The 15,331-nt window shown below is 40.1% G+C and overlaps 1 protein-coding gene across 1 annotated transcript; it reads right to left on the reverse strand.

The window, feature by feature from the left end:
- Positions 1-2,617: 2,617 nt before the first annotated feature.
- Positions 2,618-11,378, reverse strand: ssr4 (signal sequence receptor, delta). Its single transcript, XM_061903442.1, has 6 exons — positions 11,218-11,378; positions 10,899-11,017; positions 10,750-10,824; positions 5,327-5,416; positions 5,182-5,247; positions 2,618-3,099 (listed from the first exon to the last, which is right to left on the reverse strand). Exons 1-6 carry the CDS (start codon positions 11,264-11,266, stop codon positions 2,995-2,997), a joined length of 504 nt encoding a protein of 167 aa, XP_061759426.1. The 5' UTR covers positions 11,267-11,378; the 3' UTR covers positions 2,618-2,994.
- Positions 11,379-15,331: the final 3,953 nt, after the last annotated feature.

Below are 15,331 nucleotides of genomic sequence, written 5' to 3' on the forward strand. Positions count from 1 at the left end.
CCCGACGCACCACAAGGGCTCTGGAACCAGTCTTCTCGAGAGGGGCTGGACTTTAATCCTCTCTGGCTTTGCCAGCAGTGAGAGGCAATGGGCAGGGGTAGCTATACTTGTTGCTCCGCGTCTCAGAGTAGACCATGCTCTGTGCCTCTATTGTCGAGGCAGCTGATCAGAGCTGCGGCCGCAAGGTGTTTGATGCGTTTCATGGCAGTAATCCCAGAACTGGTTGATCAACGCCAGCGGTAAGGGATGGTGTCAATCGAAGAAAGAGTTCTATTGGGTCCTTTTGGCTCATGAGACCCCAGAGGGAGCAGACTTTAAGAGATTCATCACATTATCTTTGAGGCCCAAAGCTCCCCTTTCTAGCTTTTATTCTGGGTTCTTAAGCTTTCTATGGTTGCTTCTAGGCATGCCATATCTGTTTCCTGATCTGATTTTAGACTTGCCAGATCTTATTTTACACTTTCCACGTCTTATTCCTCGACTTGCCATTTCAGAATTTTGACTTGCCACATCTACTTTCATGGTTGATTTCAGGTTGTGTAATTTTTGTAAGACCAATGTGAATGTGTATCCTGTTTGCAGAAACTCCTTGCGCCAATCAGCGCTCAGGTGGAGACGTCAGCCCGTCCCAAACTCCCACAGTCTGATCTCCATATGGCTTCGCATTGCTAGGCAAATTGCTGTGTGTCGATCTTACAGTGCTTCCAACCCGTTTTTGTCAGCGAATCTGTTCCTCCCACCAGACCAAGAACAGTTTGAAACTCTCCTGTGCCATCGATCACATTCAATGGTCAGGAAAACTTCAAAATGATTGACAAAAAAATAAAAATAAAAAAATAAATAAATAAAAGAGTAAAAAAAGAGCATGTTTCGATGGCATGAAGTGACAATCATGGGAAATAATTGTTTGACAAAAACAAATTTAACATTGTTGAACCATAATATTACATACTTGACACAACTTCATCGGGGGATCAAACCCAGCTGTGCAGACTTGCCTCATTCCGGAACGTTCCATCTCTATTAAAGACTTTTATCCAATGTGACGCCACCACAGACAGGTACATAGCAGCGGTGGCAAAGACGAATAGAATCACAAATCCCTATGTGAAATGTAGCAAAGTGGTAAGAACAGGTTTTACACTGTAACTCATTTAATTGGTTTGAACTGTAAACTGATTAAAAGAGGAGGTTCATGTTTTGAACACCCGAGTGTCCAAAACATGAGGTCGCAAATCCGGTAACACAACCACAAAGTCGATCATGGAACCGCGGCCTAGGGTGTCCTGGTGCCTAGTGCAAATATGGACACCCTTATGTTTGAACATGGTGTTTGTTATGGACAAACTGTGACGAGCACAAACGTCCAATAACAAAACACCAATCGGGTTCAGACCCGGGTTGCCATTCTTCCCAATCACGCCTTTCCTGGTTTCACTGTCGTTGCCAACATGAGCGTTGAAGTCCCCCAGCAGAACAAGGGAATCAACCGGGGGAGCACTTTCCAGTACTCCCTCGAGTGTACCCAAAAAGGGTGGGTACTCTGAACTGCTGTTTGGTGCGTAAGCACAAACAACAGTCAGGACACGTCCCCCCACCCGAAGGCGGAGGGAAGCTACTCTCTTGTCCACTGGGTTGAACTCCAACATACAGGCTTTCAGCCGGTGGGCAACACTAATTGCCACCCCAGCTCGTCGCCTCTCACTGTGTACAACGCCAGTGTGGAAGAGAGTCTAGCCCCTTTTGAGAGAAATGGTTCCAGAGCCCTTGCTGTGTGTCGAGGTGAGTCCGACTATATACAGCCGGAACTTCTCTACCTCGCGCACTAGCTCAGGCTCCTTCACCCCCCAGGAGGTGACGTTCGACATCCCAAGAGCTAGCTTATGTAGCCGAGGATCTGACCGCCAAGTGCCCTGCCTTCGGCTTCCGCCCAGGTCACAATGCACCCGACCTATATGGCCCCTCCCATGAGTGGTGAGCCCATTGGAGGGGTGACCCATGTTGCCTCTTGGAGCTGTGCCCGGCCGGGCCCCATGGGGACAGGCCCGGCCACCAGGGGCTCACCATCGTGCCCCAACTCCGGGCCTGGCTCCAGAGCAGGGCCCCGGTGACCCGCGACCGGGCGAGGGGAATCTGGGTCCTCGATTTTTCTTCTTCATAGAGGTCTTGGAGCTGCTCTTTGTCTGATCCCTCACCTAGGACCTGTTTGTCTTGGGAGACCCTACCAGGGGTATGAAAGCCCCCGGACAACATAGCTCCTAGGATCATTGAGACACGCAAACTCCTCTACCACGATAAGGTGGCAGCTCAGAGAGGACTATGTTTAATGTATTTAGAAAAAAAACTCAAACTTGACACATGATGTGGCAATAGTATTTGATTTTGAAGTAATAAGTACATTTCTCAATCTGTTTTGTTTTTTTTTCCTCTGACTGTACTGTCATTGCTGTGCTTTTCAGTCACTATACACCATAGTTTACATCGCAGCCACATCAGCAAAACTTAAGAGGAACTCAATGAGATTAATAAATACTTCATCTTATTTTGGAAACAAAGATATCAGTGGCGATGCAAGTGTGCTAATGATCTGGAAAAGAACCAATACATTAGACAGGAATGAAAAACAAGCCATTTATTGGTTCTGAAGAACTGCCATCAAATTGCTCTGCTACATGTTTAAGGTTTGATCTCTCAATGCCTCTCTTGTCCATCAAAGCACAATGTGGCCTGGGCCGTATGAGGCAGCACCAAATACATGTATCATTATTTATGAAGGGGTCCGGGTTTAGAAAAAAAAACAATTATAAATGTCTGAAGATACAAACCTGATGTCCCTGAATTAAAAAAAAAACACCATACAAAGACTTGTCAACCACTGCTCATCCCAAAGCAGGGAAACACTTATTTCAACACGTGCCATTTTTGTTGTTGTTGAGCTGCACCAGTAGTCAGTCTTTAATGATCCAGAGGGTCAAAAAGTAACTGTGGATCTCTTTATGCTTGGATGGTGTTCTTGGCACTAAAGGCCAAGTAGTAGACCAGGATGCCGATAAGAGCGGCTACCACCTCTGTGGACACCCATGGACCGTTCCACGCCCCCTGAAGGGAGTGACACAACAAGATAAGTAAATATGAGGCATAAGTAGGGATGGGAATCGAGAACCGGTTCTTATTTGGTAATGTTTCCTGGTGTAACAAATCCTTGGAATCTCTTCCCAATTTTTCAAGCGATTCCCTTAAGGTTCCTGAAGGCGGGATTGACGTCATTATGCAACGTGCTTAGTGACGTCAGGCAGCAACATGGCGCCCAAGCAGTAGAAACGCTCTTAAGTTTGGCTACATTTTACAAGAAAAGATTACGACAGCACTACTTGTAATAATTGCAAAGTTACTATTTCATCAAGAGGAAGATATACAAGCAATATGCTGAAACATTTGAACACAGCATGCAACAACTATAAATGAGTGTAGTTTTTGAACTGCGCTAATGTCATCCGAGCAGTAATCAGCTGGCGTTAATACAACAGGTTAGAATGTCAATGTCTGTTCAATTGAAATTAATGCCTTTTCATTTGGATGAGCATGACAAAAGACTGTTCATGACTGGTTTCGAGGCAGATAGTAAGTAGGAAGAGAGGTTTGCGGTACCTCTCCGCTTTTATCGCGGCAGGGAAGAGTAGAATCAGGCCAGGATGAACAAATGTCAGTAAGCAGTGACCAACTTTGGTTGACTAAGGCGTGCACAAATTTACCTCAGTGCTCCTGATTTTCGGTAGGTGAACATTCAATTGTAATAAAAAAAAAGTTGTATGTTTTCGTCCAATCACATTTTAACTAAGTCATATAATACAGGTAATACTAAAACAATGTGAATATCGTGTAAAAGTACATTAATGTCAGCAATTCAATTTCAATTGTGAAACAAATATGTGATGTGATCTCATAACTTGCAAAGCGACATATGTCATTTCGGGAAAAAACAACATTTTAAATCTAAAGTTTTTAAAAGCTGTAAGCCATAATCATCAAAATCATATCAGAAGAAGACTTGAAATATTTTGAGTGTCATGTTATGAGTCTGTCATATACTAGTTTCATCTTGTAAATCTAAACAAACCTTTGCACGATATTCTGATTCTTGGAGTTTTACCTGCATATTTTCAAGGGAATTCTTGACATTTTTCAGAATGTTACATTCTTGTGTAATTGTCACATATTTTTGTTTTGTTAAATTCTACAGAATAATATTTATTTCCTATATATATTTAAAAAAAATATATATATATATATATTTATATCCTACGTATGTACTTTTTTGGGGATTTTAGCCTATCCTTCACAATCATGAGAGAAAAGAACAGGCGTCTTTTTTTTAAGGATTTTTTAAGAGGATAAACGCTTCCAAGTTGCAGCTAATATGAGTCATTGTTGTGGCCCTCAAAGTTCTCTAAAACAATTTCAAAACCCTCCACCAAAGTTTTACAAAACCCAAAACCAGCGAATTTGGCACGTTGTGTAAGGCATGGCGTAGTGGGTAGAGCGGCCGTGCCAGAAACCTGAGGGTTGCAGGTTCGCTTCCCACCAATGGACATCAAAGTCGCTGACGTTGTGTCCTTGGGCAGGACACTTCCCCCTTTGCCCCCGGTGCCGCTCACACCGGTGAATGAATGATGAATGAATGAATGGTGGTGGTCGGAGGGGCCGTAGGCGCAAACTGGCAGCCACGGTTCCGTCAGTCTACCCCAGGGCAGCTGTGGCTACAGATGTAGCTTACCACCACCATGTGTGAATGAATGATGGGTTCCCACTTCTCTGTGAGCGCTTTGAGTATCTAACAATAGAAAAGTGCGATATAGATCTAATCCATTATTATTATTATTATTATTATAATTCGTAAATAAAAAAAGAATACAATGATTTGCAAATCATTTAACTTATATTCAATTGAATACACTGCAAAGACAAGATATTTAACGTTTGAAGTGAGAAACCTAATTATTGTATAGGCTTGTATAAGGTCATGTTACCTCTAAACTAAACAACATTTATGCTAATTCACCTTTTTGTTGTCTTTTTCTCCCAAAACAAGAATCGATAAGAGAAATGATAAAGAACCGAATCGTTTAACAGAATCATCATTAAGATTGTGGCTAAATGGTCGCAGCATGAAAAGGAACTCACCCTGTGGTCAACGTTGACTGAGAATAGCGGCTGAATGGCATTAACGTCTTCATTGTTTCTCTGCGCCTAAACACACACAGTTCAAATAATTAAAAAATGTAACTGTTATTGCAAAATCAGATGTGCGGCAAAATATGTAACTAACCTTGCGCAGGGCACTGTAGGACTCCTCATCAAAGAACTTGACTTGGTAAGTGCCAGAGCTGGCCTGTTTGTGAGGAAGACTCCAGGAGACCTAAGAGAAGAGGAACAAACACTCTTTTCAAAACCATTTAATATGCATCTAAAACTTAAAAGTCAAACACGAGGCCTGGGCTGATAACAGACTTTGTGCAATGATATATTGTTCCACACATTTTGCCGACAAACAATATTGCCAGCATTATTTTGGGCACAAATTAGGCACTTAGGTACCGTAATAATAATAATGCATGTAAAATATTGAACAGTTGGAAACATGGGGTTGGGTGGTTTGTTTTTCATTGCCAACCTTTTCTCTAACAAATTCGGCATACTGACTTGTTCGTCTGTGTACATGGGCTCATTTTGTGTTGATTCGATTTGAAGCCCAAATATTCCCACATAGGGACATTTGGCTTAGCAATGATCTTTTTTCCACCAACTTTTATTTGGCAGTGCTTCTACCAAGCAATGAACAAGGCTGTCTATGCATACGTGGAAGCTTGCGGTCTCACCTAAGCCCGCTGGACTAAGATTGCAGACAGATGACAAGAGGGTTCAATGCGTTTAATTCTGCTTTTGAATACAGGTGCTGAGAGTGATGCACTAACTCAGGGTCAGGGAATCTATGGCTTGAGAGCCAGATGTGGCTCTTTTGATGACTGAATATGGCTCTCAGATGAATCTTAGTGGACATTGCTTATTATGGTGAGTAATGAATAATTCCGCTGGTAATCACAGTGTCAAAAATAACGTTCAAAATATAAAACATTCTCATGCATTTTAATCCACCCATCCGGTTTCTACCGCACCTGTTCAAGAAGTGGCATTAATGGTAAGAAGTTTTTTATTTATTGTTGGTTAGCTTCAGAATAACAATGTTATTAAAAAGAATAAGAGACTTATTATACTCTAAAAATGTTGGTCTTACTTAAAAATGCACGCATTTAGTTGTATTCAGTCTTTAAAAAAAAATCATATGGCTCTCATGGAAATACTTTTAAAAATATTTGGCTTGTATGGCTCTCTCAGCCAAAAAGGTTCCCGACCCCTGCACTAACTGAACCCTCTCGCACCCTGATTGAAAGCGACAGACAAAGAAAATACACACAGACAATTGGACATGGCAATTAATCGATGAAGGCAAAGTTTTTGAGTACATTTTTATTTTTTGATGAATCGATTCAATAATTTTATATCAGCCCAAGCCTAGGAAACATTCATGGCATGATTAGGGAAGACTGTATTGAAGGAATGGGGTTATTGTAAATATGGTCCCCTATCAATAATTGTATAACAGCAATATGTACTTCCAGTACGTCCCTCATTTGTTTACTTCACTTTTGAGAGAAGCCGCTCTCAAAATGTGGCCTTTAAAATTCAGAGTTTTTAAATTATAAAAAAATCCTGTCCTTACCTAGATGAGCCTGCACATTGTATATGTCCTACACTTTTAAGAGGACATCTCTGTAATCATACAAGCTTTGCTACAAATTTTGAAATAAAGCCTGGATCTCTGCAAACAAGATTTATCAAGTTTTTTCTTTGGCAAAAAAGTTTACCTAGTACGATGAAAATTTCACTGTAAGCATGAGCAATGTGTTACTAATGTATCGGTCCTCCTGTCCCTCTTCCTTTATGTTACGTTGTTATATGTGATGTATGAAATGTATTATATATTTAACAAGTGCAGAGTTACAGTGTAAAAGTAAAAAGTGGATAAAGTGCACAGGCCCCTGCTGGCCTGGGCCGATGGTTGATGAGACAATTAACCAGACAATAAAATGAAAATTAAGTAAGTGTGCAAGCCTCAATAATCGCCATGTGAATGCGTTTTGGGTTACAAGAGTGGTCACTCTTTTACATCAGTTTCAGGAGCTGAGGGCATTGGCTATAAAAATAAACGGTAGTAATTATAACCACTGCAAAACTACTAAATTATTAATATTACTGTATTAAAATAAAATGATCGAAAAATAGTGAATGATAACCCCACGTTGATAAAATTATGGAAGGACTAGCGTTATCTTGCTAGCTTAAATGCTAACATGAAAACAACATCTACACCCATTAAGAAATGTCATACCTCAATTTAAATTGTCTAAACAACTAACAAAAGGTATCACAATAAACATAAAGGCTGTGTTGTTTCTGCACAGTTAGCGATATAAACTTTAGTGTCAAGTTGAAACAGACAGACATGGACTCCGTATAACAGGAAGCGAACTTGAGTGAGATCACATAAACCGGAAGTGAAACAACTGATCACCCTATTTACCTTTTGCAAATCAAAGATCCATCCATCCATCCATTTTCTACCGCTTATTCCTTTTTGGGGTCGCGGGGGGCGCTGGCGCCTATCTCAGCTACAATCGGGCGGAAGGCGGGGTACACCCTGGACAAGTCGCCACCTCATCGCAGGGCCAACACAGATAGACAGACAACATTCACACTCACATTCACACACTAGGGCCAATTTAGTCTTGCCAATCAACCTATCCCCAGGTGCATGTCTTTGGAAGTGGGAGGAAGCCGGAGTACCCGGAGGGAACCCACACATTCACGGGGAGAACATGCAAACTCCACACAGAAAGATTCCGAGCCTGGATTTGAACCCAGGACTGCAGGACCTTCGTATTGTGAGGCAGACGCACTAAGATGAATATATTTAAACACACAGATAAAAATATGGCTCTAATGAAGCTAGAACAATATTTAATGTTTCCTGTGCCAATAAAGTATATTATGTGGCTATTTGATGTACTTAAAAAATACACCTTGATTAAAACATTTTAGTGTGTGTACAATTACTTTTTAACCACAAACAATACCACAATAATAATAACCATGATCATTTTGGTCACAAAAACGTTATTTAGCCATTTTATTCATTGTTCGTGTTGTGTATATTTGAGGGTCCCCCAGCCCCTCCTTAACAGAGACAGAACCTATTTTATGCTTTTGGTTGTGATTTTGAAAATTTTGCCCACAGAGACTATATTTTATTTGTATAATTTGTTTTATTTACCCAAGAGATTAAAAAAGTTACATTCTTACAATGTTAAACTCTGTTTAAAGCATTTGAAAATGTATACTCGCATTATGTATTATTACATCTGTGGTTAATTTGGTCTCAAAAAATAATGGCAATAAAACTGTATTGATTGGCAACAATTTGCTGACATTTTTACCTTCATATTACGTTGACGGATTAATGAGATAAGCTACTTTTGTCAACAAAAGCGCAAAATCAGGTATACGTTGCACAATTTCATGATGTCTGCGTCAGAATTCAGCCTGATAACTACATCATACACAAGGGCTGGGCGATATGGACGAAAAAGTATATCTCGATATATTTTTTCTTAAACTCGATATTCGATATATATCTTGATATATTTTCTGGTGAAAGTATACACATAAAGATATACATTTTTGAGCGAAATTCACTGAAATTTAAGTAAATGACAACTGTACTGTAAACAGTCAGTGGCACTCTTATTAACCCAGTTAGTCAAGAGGGGTATTAATTTCTTATTATGCAGCTCATTTTTATTTGACACTTAAAATGTCTCTGACAATCTTGCAATTTATGTTTTGGAAATGACTTGAATGTTTGTGCCATTGCTTAATAACTTTAATAAATACACTTTTGATCAATTGACTTGGTTGTGATTTCCCTCTCTGCATGAAAGTTTAAAAGTAGCATATATTAATGCAGTATGAAGAAGAATCTTTTAATGTAGACACATAGAATCATCATACTGCTGTGATTATATGCATCAAGTGTTCATTCAGGGCCAAGGCAAAATATCGTAAAATATGTTGTATATCGCGATATGGCCTAAAAATATTGCAATATTAAAAAAAGGCAATATCGCCCAGCCCTAGATCACAGTGTGGCGCATATTGGTAACAGTGTTAAATCTGTTTATACGGCCACCCTCAATGTGACCTGCATGGCTGTTGACCAAGTATGCCTTGCATTCACTTGTGTGTGTGAAAAGCCGTAGATATTATGCGACTGGGCCAGCACGCAAAGGCAGTGCCTTTAAGGTTTATTGGCGCTGTGTACTTATCCCTCCGCCCATGTACACAGCGGCGTTTTAAAAAGTCATAAATCGTACTTTTTGAAACCGATACCGATAATTTCCGATATTACATTTATCGGCCGATAATATCGGCAGTCTGATATTATCGGATATCTCTAATGAGGAGTATTATTGTACATCTATAAACTAGGGGTGTAACAGTTTGTGTATTTGTATTGAACCGTTTCGGTACGGGGGTTTCGGTCCGGTTCGGAGGGGTATCGAACGAGTTTGTAATCTAAAGTCTTAACAAGCTGCTCTGCTTTCTGCCTCTGTCTGAGCAGTGAGCACCCAGCCTTGTCCCGCCCACACAAGCATCTAATTGGTTACATACAAAGCCAATCAGCAGCGTGTATTCAGAGCGATGTAACAGCCAATCAGCAGTGCGTATTCAGAACGCATGCTGTCAATGCTGCAGCGTCAAGCAGATATGTGTTTAGCAGCGGACATTGTACTCTCCCCAAATTATAAAACACACTTCCCAGTCACAACTACTACTAGCATCACTATGAGCCCATTGACCTTCTAAAAACTTTCTGGCTTGAGGTGAAGGCTAATTAGCTTTTAGCGTAACGTTAGCTCATTTTGCTGTGTGTGTGTGTTAGGGGCAGCAAAGCCCTGTCTGTCTGTTATTTCACATGAACTAAAATGAAGTCCATGGTGTGCAGGGATGAATAGTCTCTCCTATTGCTACTGTACTATTTTTTTCAGTTATAGTTATATTAATCATTAGTAATGTAGCAGCCTAGTTTTGAATGGCAGGGTCCCTGCTATCACATGTTGACAAAAATATAACATTTACATAACAAAAGTCGACTGCAGGCTTCCCAAATGTAATAAATTAAGCATGATGAGTTGACTTGAAACTGTTTAACGTTGCACTTTTTATATGTAGAAGAAAGGTTTTGTCGTTTTATTTAATCAAAGCAACAACTTAAGGCAGTTTAATGTGGATTAACGTGGGCAGAATTATTATAGTGTTCCCAATGTTAAAAGGATAAAGCCATTGTTTACAAATTTGGTAAAAAAATAACCAAAAAATTTATATTTTGTTGTCTCCTTACTGTACCGAAAATGAACCGAACCGTGACCTCTAAACCGAGAAACGTACCGAACCAAAATTTTTGTGTACCGTTAAACCCCTACAATAAACAAGCTTATTGGTGTGTCTAGTGGAAAAGGCGAAAGTTGAGTCGGAAAAACTGCAGTCGTTTATACATTTTTCAATGTTTCTCTGCGGCCCAGGTAGCAAATGCGTCGCGGACCAGTGGTTGGGGACCACTGCACTATACAGTACCTGGTATTTGCCAACATCCTGGCCTCTGGTCACAGGGAACTGTCTTCCACTGACATCAGCATACAGTGTGACACTCTGCAGAGGAGCACAGTAATTAACAACAACACCTTGTATTAAGTATGGGATCCACATGTGGACACAGTTGTTACCTGAGCCCCATTGGCACAGACCAGGCTAAGCTCCACGATGAACACAGACTCTGCAGAGATAACTGCGTCCGAGGTGGTGTAGGCCGACGGGGTAATAGTCGGGTCGGTGCAGCTCTCTCCTGTCGCCACAGTAGCCGAGTAAATGCAGTGAGTACAGTAAATAGCATTTACACACGTTTCGGCCAGTCAAATATCCAAGATGTGCAGTGTGGGTACTTGTGTGGCTTTCATTAGCTGGTAGCAAATAAGCTTAAACAGCAAGAGGAAGCTAAAGCTTTACAAACAGAGCGTTTACGCTAAATATATTCTTTAAACCTACCCGAGCAGGCAACCACCAACAGGAAGATAAAGGCAGCTATCCGGAACATCTTGGTTTTGAGACTGTATATCTGTTGAAGTGCAGCTCCTATGAAGTACTGCTCCTGGTCGGATGACTGCGAGCAAGGCAAAGGAAGTCCACATCAGCTCACCCTGGCAATGTCACTGCGCATGCGCTACAATGACGTGTCCTTGCCGAAAGATGCTTCCGACGACGCGTCAACAAATTAAAACCGGAAGTTTAAACAATAAAATATAGTAACGCGTTTTCATGTTCTTGTTTGGGTCTTCTTCCTCCTCAGTTGTGTCCATTGACATATTATACATTTCTTGTTCACGTTACCATTTTTTATTTTTTATGATCGGTTATGTATGGAATCCCATTTCCGCCACGGCATGGGGAAAAACACGGTCAAGTCCATCCAGATGTCCTTCCATTTTCTACCGCTTGTCCCTTTCGGGGTCGCTGGAGCCTATCTGAGCTGAGTTTCGGGCGGAAGTCAGGATCAGGGACGTGCACATGATTATAGAGGGGCAGGGGCTCAAAGTCAGAAAAAGGGCAGGAATTTTTTTTTTGTTCCTTTACACAATATGGAAATTAATGTAAAATTAATTTTGCTAATAGTAAGCTAACTACTTAGCTGTGTGTCCTTTGTAGGTAAAAGTGATTGCCATTTCTTTTGTGTCAACAAATTATTGTCATAATGAGTTAATTCACATTATCATAGGCTTGGAAGACAGGAAAAGCAACAAAACACTGGTGTATTATTAGGCTATTTATTGTTAAAGATAAGCACTTTAATATTGAACATTGAACAGTGCAACATGAACTTCGAAAAAAAATTAATAAATAAATACCCAAATGGAAAAAACTTCAATGTGAAAATCTGTCCTTCTTCCCTTAACTTGATGAAAACACCATCAAGTTGTAACTTATGGTCTTTCTCACTTAATGCTCAGACTAAACAACTGAAACGCAATACAACTTTATATCTAAACCTCTACTGTGAGAGAAATGTGATCCGCCGTTAACACAGTGCATTTTATTTTGAAAATGAACCCGGTGTTTTATTTTGTACACTACTTCCTGTCCTGCACGATCCGCTCTGCTCTGTGCGGAATTGATGCGTCGTGCTCAGACGTCCGGCAAAAACAGAAGCTGACACATTGAATAATAGAATAATACAGTGTTTTTCTGAAATATGACCCATATTAGATGCTGAATAAGTGGACGGCGACTAGACCATAACTCACAGGCTCATGTTGCTCCACTGTCACGTCTCCTCAGGGGCGCAGTTGTATGGCGTCACATTAGTGCCAAAAATCCAAGCGCATAAAAACTGTTATCGCACGCTGATTCTCCACTTTGCGCGCGCGATTTGCCTTTTTGCGCGCACGCGGTGCCTATATGTGCGCGCTCCGTCTCAGTCTAGCATCTCTCCTCGCGCTGTCATGTTTGTTTTGGCACTTTGGGGGCGGGAATGGTTAGACAGCCCCTTCTATTTGATTGGCTCTGAGCGCTGTCAGTCAATGGCAACGTGGCGGCCATCTTACCTCAGGCAGCTGGCCCTGCCCAGTACATAGTTGTCAGGGAACATGTACTATTTAAATAACCATAACTTGCTCAATTTTCAACTAATTTCCAAACGGTTTGATTTATTATAAATGTCAGGTTTTCATGGGGCTACCATGGCTGAACAAGTAAGTCTTACACTATTATCTCTCAGATTTAATTTGGCTAATGTATGGAGCTAACTTTTTTTGTTGTGTTTTTAAATACATATTTTTAACTCTGCCATCTGTACTGATCTGGGCTGATATCTAATTTTCCATAGTTTGAGTTGCATGCAGAAGCGTAAGTACTTTTTAATAGTAATATTAAAACCATATTCATTAATTGTAGTGATAACCTGTCATTCATTATTCTGCTAAAATAGTAATTGCAATCATAACATCAATAATTAGGCCCATATGCTAATCATGTGGTCCTGATATGAAGTACGCATAGATAAGTGGGTTCGGGTAGACTTTGGTGTAAACTTAAAGTAGATAGAGAAAAGAAAATTAATAGTCCCCCATTGTGGCATATATACAAATATTAGATAAATAAAAATATTTTTTTAAACAGACAAGGGAGGAAAGAAAACATATTTGAAAATATAGTTTCCATCATTGACTGACATGTGTGGACTGGTTGTATGTGTATGAAAAGATATTGATCTTGACACTTCATTAACTATGTGATGTTCTCTCAACAGATGAGAATTTACCTTCTTCAAAGACTTTTAGAATTTGTTTGTGTCAAGATCAATATCTCTCTTTTCATACACATGCAACTAGTCCACAGATGTCAGTCAATGGTGGAAATTATATTTTCAAATAAGTTTTCTTTCCTCACTTGTCTGTTTTAAAAAAATATTTTTATTTATTCAATATTTGTATATGTAAATATTGAATGTATGCCACAATGTTGGACTATTAATTTTCTTTCCTCTATCTACTTTAAGTTTACACCAGAGTCTACCTGAACCCACTTATCTATGCGTACTTCATATCAGGACCACATGATTAGCATATGGACCTAATTATTAATGTTATGATTGTAATTACTATTTTAGTAGAATAATGAATGACAGGTTATTACTACAATTAAGTAATATGGTTTTAAAAATTACTATAAAAAGTATTTAAGTTTCTGCAAACAACTCAAACTATGAAAAATTAGATATCAGCCCAGATCAGTACAGATGGTAGAGTTAAAAATATGTATTTGAAAAAACAACAAAAAAAGCTAGCTCCATACATTAGGCAAATTAAATCTGAGAGATAATAGTGTAAGACTTACTTGTTCAGCCATGGTAGCCCCATGAAAATCTGATTTCCTTTCTTTTTAATCCCAGGGACCTGCCATGGACCTTTCCTCATAGATATGAATAAACACTCCATGTTTCTCCATTTTACCTCGGACTGCTGGTTCCAATCATTTTATTGATGTCAATGGTACATGTACTCTTTAAATATACATATACATACAATACTCTGACATTTATAACAAATCGAAAGGAGGAAAGAAAATTAAAAGTCCCACTTTGTGGCATACATTCAATATTCCCATATACAAATATTAAATAAATACAAATATTTTTTAAGACAGACAAGTGAGGAAAGAAAACATATTTGAAAATATAATTTCCATCATTGACTGACATCTGTGGACTGGTTGTATGTGTATGAAAATAGAGATATCTTAAAACTTCATTAACTATGTGATGTTCTCTCAACAGATGAGACATTACCTTCTTCAAAGACTTTTAGATCAAATTCAATTGGCATTTTCCACAACTCCACTAAATTTGGACTTTTTAGAATTTGTTTGTCGACAAGAGCTGTATTATTTTGATACATTTTGACCATGACCCGCCCTGCTATACTTCTGATTGGCCCTGAGCAATTTTGGCCTGACCAATCAGAAAGGAGGGGCCGTGTAAGAATAACCGCCCACAAAGTGCCAAAACGAAGACGGCGCGCGCGCACATAGGCACCTCGTGCACGCAAAAAGGCGCCGCGTGCGCGCAAAAGGGTGTCGCGCGCACGCAAGAAGTGGAGAATCAGCGCGCGATAACAGTTTTTATGCGCTTGGATTTTTGGCACTAATGTGACGCCATACCGCGCGCGCACAAAGGCAACACACGCGCGCAAGAGGGCATCGTGCGCGCGCACTTAGTGGAGAATCAGCGCGCGATAACAGTTTTTATGCGCTTGGATTTTGGGCACCAATGTGACGCCATACAGTTGGCTCTCTCTTCTCTCTCTATCACTCACTTGCCCTCTCTCCCTCTCTCTGGCGGAAGCGCAGGCTCAAACAACCCGGTATTACAAGAAAACGTGGAGTTTTTGTACCGCTGTTTTTTTGTTGTTTTTTTACATCACTAACAGGAATTTATGAATGTTGATTAAAGAAAAAAAAAACGCACATTTTTTTAAGACGAGGCAAAAAAGGGCAGGGGCTCAAGCACCCATAGGGCCCTATGTGTGCACGTGCCAGGTCAGGATACACCCTGGACAAGTCACCATCTCATCGCAGGGCCAACACAGATAGACAGACAATGAACGTA

Source organism: Nerophis ophidion, linkage group LG06 (assembly GCF_033978795.1).
Source record: "Nerophis ophidion isolate RoL-2023_Sa linkage group LG06, RoL_Noph_v1.0, whole genome shotgun sequence".
NCBI classification, from domain to species: domain Eukaryota; kingdom Metazoa; phylum Chordata; class Actinopteri; order Syngnathiformes; family Syngnathidae; genus Nerophis; species Nerophis ophidion.

Coding starts and splice junctions, on each gene's coding strand:
- ssr4 (XM_061903442.1), bottom strand. CDS start 11,266: ATGTTCCGGATAGCTGCCTTTATCTTCCTGTTGGTGGTTGCCTGCTCG. Junction 5,248..5,326: donor CCTACAGTGCCCTGCGCAAG/GTTAGTTACATA, acceptor GTGTGTGTTTAG/GCGCAGAGAAACAATGAAGA. Junction 3,100..5,181: donor CAGTCAACGTTGACCACAGG/GTGAGTTCCTTT, acceptor CACTCCCTTCAG/GGGGCGTGGAACGGTCCATG.